Genomic DNA, 9,717 nt, shown 5'->3' on the forward strand with positions numbered 1-9,717 from the left:
TTTAGCTGTACTCTATAGTAGAAGGCAACCAATGACTTTTACTGTTGTTTAATTTTCTGATCTGAACACATTATCACATTTTGTTTTCTCTCTCTTATGGAAGTTGACAATCACACACTCTCTCTTTTATATTATATTTTAATTACATTTCTCCCTTCACTTTCCACCCTCCAAATCCACTGATATGCCCCTGTCCTCTCCTCCTCAAATTTATAGTTTCTCTTTTCACCAATTCCATTCCTTTTTAGTTACATTCCTGCTGGTTTCTTTGTGTTCCTGATCATAAACTTCTCTTTGTGGTTTATCACACAAGAACCATACATGATAACTCATCAGTGGCATCAGTTGACAAAACTCCAGGTGAAGTTCCTTTCCCCTGTTTGTTCACGTTCATTCAATTGTACTATGTAAGCTCCAGGTAGCAATCAACTCTGAAAATCTAAAATTCTTTTTTTTTTAATTGAGAAAAAAAAATTTTCCGCCTTCTCCCAGCCTCCCACTCCTCCCGCCCTCCCCCCACTCCTCTCCTCCTCCCTCTCAAGTCTGAAGAGCAGTCAGGGTTCCCTGCCCTGTGGAAAGTCCAAAGTCCTCCCCCCCTCCATCCTGGTCTAGGAAGGTGAACATCCAAACTGGCTAGGCCCCCACAAAGCCAGAACAAGAAGTAGGATCAAAACCCAGTGCCATTGTCCTTGGCTTCTCAGCAACCCTCATTGTCGCCATATTCAGAGAGTCCGGTTTTATCCCCTGCTTTTTCAGTCACAATCCAGCTGGCCTTGGTGAGCTCCCAATAGATCAGCCCCACTGTCTCCATGGGTGGGTGCACCCCTCTTGGTCCTGACTTCCTTGCTCATCTTCTCCCTCCTTCTGTTCCTCATTGGGACTTTGGGAGCTCAGTCCAGTGTTCCAGTGTGGGTCTCTGTGTCTATCTCCATCCATCGCCAGATGAAGGTTCTATGGTGATATGCAAAATATTCATCAGTATGGTTATAGGATAGGATCATTTCAGGTTCCCTATCCTCAGCTGCCCCAGGAACTAACTGGGGACCTCGCCTTGGGCACCTGGAAGCCCCTCTAGGTCCAAGTCTCTTCCCAACCCTACGATGGCTCCCTTAATTAAGATATGTGCTTCCCTGCTCCCCTATCCAACCTTCCTGTATCCCAATCATCCCATTGCCCCAAGTTCTCCCCATCCTACCCTTCTCTTTTTTTTCTCCCCTTCTCCCCTTACCCCCTCCCACCCCACTCTTAAGATCCCGATTTTTTGCCTGGCAATCTTGTCTACTTCCCCTACCCAGGAGGATAGCTATATGTTTTTCTTTGGGTTCACCTTCTTATTTAGCTTCTTTAGGATATCAAAATATAGACTCACTGACTTTTATTTGTAGCTAGAAACCAATTATGAGTGAGTACATACCATGTTCATCTTTTTGGGTCTGGGTTACCTCACTCAGGATAGTATTTTCTATTTCCATCCATTTGCATGCAAAATTTGAGAAGTCATTGTTTTTTACTGCTGAGTAGTACTCTAATGTGTATATATTCCACACTTTCTTCATCCATTCTTCCATTGAAGGACATCTAGGTTGTTTCCAGGTTCTGGCTATTACAAATAATGCTGCTATGAACATAGTTGAACAAATGCCCTTGTCATATGATCGGGCATCTCTTGGGTATACTCCCAAGAGTGGTATTGCTGGGTCCAGGGGTAGGTTGATCCCGAATTTCCTGAGAAACCGCCACACTGCTTTCCAAAGTGGTTGCACAAGTTTGCATTCCCACCAGCAATGGATGAGGGAACCCCTTCCTCCACAACCTCTCCAGCAGAGGCTATCATTGGTATTTTTGATTTTAGCCATTCTGACAGGTGTAAGATGATATCTCAAAGTTGTTTTGATTTTCATTTCCCTGATCGCTAAGGAGGTTGAGCATGATCTTAAGTGTCTTTTGGCCATTTGAGCTTCTTCTGTTGAGATCAGTGCCCCATTTTTTAATTGGGTTAATTAGCATTTTAAAGTCTAGATTCTTGAGTTCTTTGTATATTTTGGAGATCAGACCTTTGTCTGTTGCGGGGTTGGTGAAGATCTTCTCCCAGTCAGTGGGTTGCCTTTTTGTCTTAGTGACAGTGTCCTTTGCTTTACAGAAGCTTCTCAGTTTCAGTAGGTCCCATTTATTCAATGTTGCCCTTAATGTCTGTGCTGCTGGGGTTATACCTAAAAAAAAACCTAAAAAAACCCAAAACTTTAAAATAGTGTTTGTGATTCCAGTGCCCAAGGAGGCCGGAGGAGGGTTTTGGATCCTATGGGATTGGAGTTGCAGGTGTGTGTGAGTTGCCTAATATATGGGAAATGAACTCAGGTCCTCTGGAGCCTGGGTGGAGCCACCACTCCAGCCCAGAGAAGCTGAGTTTCTTTCCCTCTTCTTGGTACGGTGTAAAAGACTCTGGGAAGTCTTAGTGGGCAAGTGCTGCGTGGTTGTAGTTGAGTCCAGGAGGCCAGCTCTTCACACTTGCTCTTCCCTACCTTATGAACCAGTCACAATAACCTGCTTGTAGTACAGTTCAGTCTTTCGGAGACTTGACTGTTTCTACCAGCACGAAAGGGCAGCCAACCTGTGACATACCGAGGCTGATCGCTGTTTCCTTAGGTAAAGGACATTACATTGCTGGTGTGTCTTCCTGTCCTCCTTCATCTCCTTCAGTGAAGTTTTCCTTCCCAGAACTGTAGTGTGCAGAAGGTGGCCTCTGAGAAAGCTAGTACCGCTCCTTAGAAGTTTATTATGGTTTTCAAGTTGTAAAAGTGTAAAACATTTTTACAGACATATAATCCTCTCTGTTGTTAGAAAATCAGGCAGTGCACCATGGAAGAAGATTAGTCCACAGGGGCCTGTGTCTTAAGGCTTAACGCTCTTGTCTGGGACAGTTGCATTTTATTGGGTGAGTTCATTACATGAAGATCGGAAGATAGTGAAGATATGCTGTTGATGGTGATGACATCACATTCCACACTTCATTGTGGCAGACATTTTAGTGCACACAGCACTCTGCTTATATGATTGTTGGCTTTATTACTTGATAATACACAACATTACCTCTGGGAGGTGATGGGATTTTCCTCTCCTGTCTCTCAGACCAAGCCAAGGGGAAAAGCTAGCCAATTCCTAAGCACCTGATTTCCAAGTGACATTAGTAGTCAGGGCAGAGCAGTGAATATTCTCTATTTCCTTTCCAAGGCTCGGATGGTGGAAGGGTTCTTATGATTTACCAGTAGCTATTTATATACCTTTACTTACCATTATGTTCTATGCCTTTCATGTGGTGCTCAAAGCATAAAACAAAACCAAACCAAAAAATATGAATCTTGTTATCTAGGCAAGCCTCTCTTTCTCTTTTTTCTTTTAGAAAACTGTTTCATGATAAAGACACACTAGTATGTGGGTGGTAAATGAAAAGCATGCTTCCATCTAGAAAACCACTGGCATTTGCATAAACCACCAGGCTGTCTGCGAAAGGGGGATCTGCTTTGTCAGTCTCCGGGGACCTTTAACATTGGGCTCCTAATGCTTTTCTAGGTAATGAAAGGTCTAAATTGGATGATGGGTACTCGTTAAATTCTTCAACAGTTGGCAGTTTGTGAAAGTCTTAAAAAAGTCCAAATGCCTGAATTGTTACAAACACAGAAATGAAATGAGAAGCTTGAAGGATTTTTTCCCCTCAGTGCTGTGCTGTATATAGCCTGTTCGCCATTTGCCTTTGATTGTACTGAGCTATATTGAGAGTAAATAATCAAAATATACCAGTTGGAACTTTGGAAAGGAGACCTAAAGAAATTTCTGTGACTGTTTTTTTTTTTTTTTAAATAAACAAGTTTGAGAAGACATTTGCGGCGGTAGAAACCACAAGTTGGCCATTTTTGATGCACTGCAGTAGACCAGCTGAATGCTTTGAGGACTGGATTTTTGGTATTATGCTTGCTCCAATTCTGGGAAAGTAGGCAGATGTTGAGATTGTTGTGTTTTCATGTATGTCCTGCTGATAGGAAAATGGTAGTCACTGGTGAGGTTCTTTGTTGGTATTTATTATCTGTTAGCTACAAGCATACCTTAATAAGCTTTCCGTTGCTGAAGGCTGCACATTGCTATAGATAGATTTGTTGTAAGTGGTGACATTTTAGGTATCCAATCTTCAGGTACAAGTAGCTTGAAATGGTGCCTTTAATTTGAAGTTGCTACCCGGACTATTGTTTTCATTTAGTCCTCTGGCATCATGCTTCATGTGAGATTGGAATGTACGAGGTGTTATCTTGTACTACCATCAGTGCGTTCAAAGCATCAGAGTGTTCACAATCAAAGTGATTCTCTGCCATCGTCTTCTTCATTATCATGAGGAAGGCTACGTTCCCTAAGGTGGACACACATTTCATTCGTAGAACAGTCTTGTGAGCTTAATAGAGCTTCATGGCTCTGTAAAACCCGTAGGTTCACATGTGTTTCAGAATACTTTGGATTTTAGTAAGGTAGGTGGTACATATGACATGCATTGTACAAATCTCCAGGTGGGCTGGGAAGGCAGTTTTGTGTTGTTTTGAAAATGTGATGAGTCACACTGGGTAGAAAAAATAAGAAGCAGAGATACTCTCATGTTAATTCAGGTCAGGTCTTGTCAGTAAATGAGTTTGAACATCATCTTCAGAAAGCACTTTTACCTCCTTAGTATTTAATATCAAAACTGAAGTTTATGAAACAAGGCTGAGCCATTACAGTGCCCCTTCCAAGAGAAGAGGAAGTAGTTCTAGAAATACATACAAGGACTGTGAAGCTGTTTGAAAGATCAGCTAGATTTCTAACTCCTAAGTGGTGGGATGCCATGGATCTGATTATGTTATTATACACACACAAATCTATTTGTAGAGAATAGCTTATATTTTCCTGTTTTTGTAAAAATGTCTGCAATCATAAACGTAGAGACAGGTTTAGAAATATATTTACTAGACTTCTGACAGAGTTTGCAGGTGGGATTTGTGGGGTCAGGGTAATTAGCACCTTTAATGCTCTGTACCTTAGACATTCCTGTGTTGTTTGTAATGTAAAGGGTTATGATAGCTGTAGTAAAGGACATATAAAGTTAGTAACAACTTCCGGATTTTTATTCCTTTTTCAATGAAAGCAAGATGGATTTCTATTATTTTTAATTTGTGTGTATGTGTGCATGCATGTGTATTTGTGTATGTGTGTTTGTGTGTATGTGTGTGTGTGTGTGTGTGTGTGTGTGTGTGTGTGTGCCTGTAGAGGCCAGAGGAGTCAGATCCTCCTGGAGCTGGAGTTACAGACAGTTGTGTGCCTCCAGATGTGCTTCTGGGAACTGAACTCTGGTCCTCTGTAAGAGCACCACTATGGAGCTCTCTCCCCAGTTCCAGAAAAATAAAAAGAAACTTGGTGCTATAATTTCTTACCATATAGTGTAGTGGTCCCTTATCCCCTTTTTATTATTCTGCATGTATTACTTTGACAGTGTTTCTTCTTCTTCTCCTTAATGTAGATAATCATTTTTCCCAAGGCTTTATAAAATAATATTTTATACAGAATGAATGGAATTCAACCAGATATGATATCATGAATGAAGACTAAGTTCAAACTGCAAAGAATGAGACAGCAGCATGAAAAATGAGTTCTGTGTGAGGGGCCAGTGTGTTGTGAATGTGATGTTCAGTTGATAGAACTAGTCCACACCCAGACCATGGCGGAGTCTCAGCTCCAGTTTGTCATACTGTGAATGTGCTATCAATTACACACTTACAGGTGATGTGGTATCAAATCTTTCCCAGTCCATTGACTGAGGCCTTGATAGGGTTCCAAGGACAGGTAAAGTCATTGGCCAAGTTCAGCTGATTTGTCAAGTCTGGTGACATTTTGACCATTGTACCTGTTCAAATGAGCATCTTTAGCTCAACATTAGGCTACCAGCTCTACACCACACCCCAAGGTCTTAAGTATTTGGGATACAAGTATGAGAAGATGGAGTCGGTCTTTTTGATTGTGAGTATAGAAGCAGTCGAAGAAATACATATAACTCTCTATAGAGAATGTCCTAAGTACACAGTACAGGTGGCATGAGAAGTTACAGCCAGCTCTTCCCATGGTAGAGAGTGGTCTCTGTGTGTGGGTGGCTTGGAGAACCTCAACTCTGAACTCAGTTTTGGAAAATAAATGTGTTCCATCAAATATAATGAGAAGATTAAGATGGTTCAGTGTGTCTTTGTTCAAGGATGTCAGATACTAAAGGGGTTAAAATTATTCAGTACTCCTTCATGGGCTCCAGGACCACTTGGGGTAGGTTAGGGAGACAGACTTAAGTTTATTTTTAGGATTTTCAGTAGGACTGCCAATGGTTTCAGTGGAATGTCAGGATTCTAAGACCTGCATGTGCTAAGATACAGGCAGGGCCCCTTCTTGCTAGTTATAGTACTTCTGTGCTCACAGTAGATAGAGCGAAGTGTGATTTGTTGTTTTAAGGGCTTGAGTTCAGGGATTGGGCAGGAATGTTTGGCTTTATGAACTTACCTGGGGTTGTGGAAGCTAACACTGAAGCACCTGATCATACCAGCTCCAATAGTTGTTGCTACTACATGGGGTGGTAGTGGTGATGGTGATGGTGGTCCGTAGATGTCCTCTGAGACTCTTTTCACATTGAAAGATTTTTAGTTTCTAGTTGAGTTATGTGACACTATTCTTGTGACTTAAACTTACACTGAGAAAAATGAAATCCAAATCAAAATAGGTAGTTAGCAGTTCACAGCCCAGAATGTGCTGAAGCTTCCAGCTCTAACCAGAGTCCACTGCTCCAGCAGCGATTCCCCTGCCTGTTGTGGCCCTGAATTCCTCTCCACAGTGTTGCTGAAGCTGCCTTACTCTCTAGCTTGTGTTTGTCTTTGTCTTGTAGAGTGGCCCGTGAATAGGAATGCCTGCCCAAATACCGAGACCAGAGATAATGGATGAAGATCAGTTAATGAAAGAAGTCTTGGATAAGTTTATTAATTGTCCTGAGCAAACATATGAAGAATTTCTGAGCACTTTTACTCATCTTTCAAAAGGTAAAATATTGAATTTTTTATAATATTTTTATTGATTATTTGGAAATTGTATATCATGAGCCCTGAGAAAACTCACTGCCTAGTCCTCCCAGGACTGCCAACCCCTTTACCCTTGTGATGTCCTGCTGTATCCCCTTCCCCCTAAAAAAATAAGAAGAGAATGAAAAAGAAGTCCAATTTGTGTTGCCCATATACTCATTGGAGCATCGTCAAACTCCCAGTAGCCAGCCCTGTAAAGAAAGCTGAGCCCTTCCTCACCTGGAGAGCTACATGAAGTAACATTTTACAGCAACAAGTAAATGACTTCTTAAGTCTGTGCCTTTGGTGTCTTTTCAGAAGACTCATGAGCATTCATTCAACTCCTTAGAGCACATCATTCTTGCTAGAGACTTTGTGACTGATAGGTGTAAACACCTAAGTGTTTATTTGTTCAAGAATTGTGTTGTAGAGTCAGAGATACTTGATAACTGCAGATGAGCTGAGAAAATTTTAGCTGTTCACTTCATTTTATCTTTCAAGCTGTTAAAAGCACATTTAAAACTAAGACACTCTGCATTTGGATTTTGGTGTGATCATTTTCCAGCTACTTGACTTTGATAGGGGTTGTTATCAGAAAGTAGGACTAATCATGGCACCTCCCTCAAAGACTAAGGATATGCTTTGCAGAACTGGTCACAGTGGTTAACACATTGGCTGTGGTTATCATTTTTGGAATGATGGTGATACTGTTGATGAGGATGGTGCTGAGGTTTTTTTTTTTCTTTTTTTTTTATTAAAAATTTCCACCTCCTCCCCCTTCCTCTCCAGTTCAAAGAGCAGTCAGGGTTTCCTGCCCTGTGGGAAGTCCAAGGTCCTCCAGCCTCCCCCTCCATCCATGTCTAGGAAGGTGAGCATCCAAACAGACTAGGTTCCCACAAAGCCAGTACATGCAGTAGAATCAAAACCCAAGTGTCATTGTCCTTGGCTTCTCAGTCAGCCCTCATTGTCAGCCACGTTCCGAGAGTCCGGTTTGATCACATGATCCATCTGTCCTATTCCAGCTGTCCTTGGTGAGCTCCCATTAGATCAGTCCCGCCATCTCAGTGGGTGATTTCCTTGCTCATGTTCTCCCTCCTTCTGCTCCTCCTTTGGACCTTGGGAGCTCAGTCCAGTGCTCCAGTGTGGGTCTCTGTATCTATCTCCATCCATCGCCAGATGAAAGTTCTATGGTGATATGCAAGATATTCATCAGTGTGGCTATAGGATAGGGCCAGTTCAGGCACCCTCTCCTCAGCTGCCCAAGGAACAAACTGGGGACATCTCCTTGCACACCTGGGAACCCCTCTAGAGTCACGACTCTTGCCAACCTTAAAATGGCTCCCTTAATTAAGATATCTACTTCCCTATTCCCATATCCACCCTTCCTCCATCCCAACCGTCCCATTCCCCCAAGCTCTCCCCATTCTCCCCTTCTCACTTCTCTCTCCCCATCTCCCCTTACTCCCACCCCACCCCACCCCCAATCTCCCCATTTTTGCCCGGCAATCTTGTCTATTTCCAATATCCAGGAGGATAACTAGGAAACATCCCTTTGACCTGGAATGATGGAGCCTGGATGGAGCCTGAAGTCTAAACTCAAAGTGTGTGTTTCATTATGTGCTTGCCCATTTTATATAGTGTTCATTTTTAATTGAGCCAACACTTAAATGCTTAGTAATTTTATGAAAAAATTGATTCTAATTTTTTAGGTCACATGAAAAGATCTGGTATGTGATTTCCCTTATAGCAATGTTAGTTGGAGCTCAAGACCCTTGCCACGGAATTCTTTTTTCTTTCTTTCTTTTTTTTTGGTTTTTCGAGACAGGGTTTCTCTGTGGTTTTGGAGCCTGTCCTGGAATTAGCTCTTGTAGACCAGGCTGGTCTCAAACTCACAGAGATACGCCTGCCTCTGCCTCCTAAGTGCTGGGATTAAAGGCGTGCGCCACCACCGCCCGGCTGCCACGGAATTCTTTAGTTCTGTCTGAAAATGTGTGCACTCATGTGCCTGCCTTGGAGTGCTTTCGTTCCATCTGAAAGTGTGTGCACCTCGTTCATTCATGTGCATTATTAGAGCTGTGTCCACTTTAGGTTCTGCTTTCGACGCTGGCCCTTTCTGGGCCATCAATACACATTTGAGATCTCTCCACTGAATCTCATATTAGACTCATCTGAGAGGCTTTTGGACTCTTTTGTTACAGAGCCCATTCTGCAGCTTAGCTGGGGCCAAGGAGTCACCATTTTGTAAAAGCTCCTCTGGTGACTTAATGTATATCCATGGTTGAGAATAGGGCTTTCCTGTCTGGAGACCATGACCTTCATAGTAAACCTGATCTTCTGATTTGAAATCCTGAGCATGCAAAAGCAAGGACATTTTAATGAAGAGAGGGAAAAGGGAATCTGACATTTTTGTTTGATTGTTCAAGGTATAGCTTGAACACTTCTAATTTGAAAATCTGAAACCTGAAAATTCCTGACTCCACATGTACAAAAGTCCACATCTGACCTCATGTGCTAAGTTGGAGTAAAAATACCTATGCATTAAAACATGTAATTAAAAATGTATGAGTTTACATTCAGACTAAGGCATATAAATCATAAATGAATATCAATTTTT

The 9,717-nt window shown here is 42.1% G+C and overlaps 1 protein-coding gene across 2 annotated transcripts in view; it reads left to right on the forward strand.

Annotated features, from left to right (window-relative positions):
* C14H11orf74 (chromosome 14 C11orf74 homolog) overlaps nt 1–9,717 on the forward strand; it is a 77,868-nt gene that overhangs the window by 11,996 nt on the left and 56,155 nt on the right. For both annotated transcript variants that reach the window (XM_026787880.1, XM_013352605.1), the window contains exon 2: nt 6,935–7,085. In XM_026787880.1, coding sequence (XP_026643681.1) covers nt 6,953–7,085 — 133 coding nt within the window. In that variant the 5' untranslated portion in view covers nt 6,935–6,952. The remainder of the gene's footprint in view (nt 1–6,934; nt 7,086–9,717) is intronic.

Source organism: Microtus ochrogaster (genome assembly GCF_000317375.1).
Source record: "Microtus ochrogaster isolate Prairie Vole_2 chromosome 14 unlocalized genomic scaffold, MicOch1.0 chr14_random_1, whole genome shotgun sequence".
In the NCBI taxonomy this organism is placed as follows: domain Eukaryota; kingdom Metazoa; phylum Chordata; class Mammalia; order Rodentia; family Cricetidae; genus Microtus; species Microtus ochrogaster.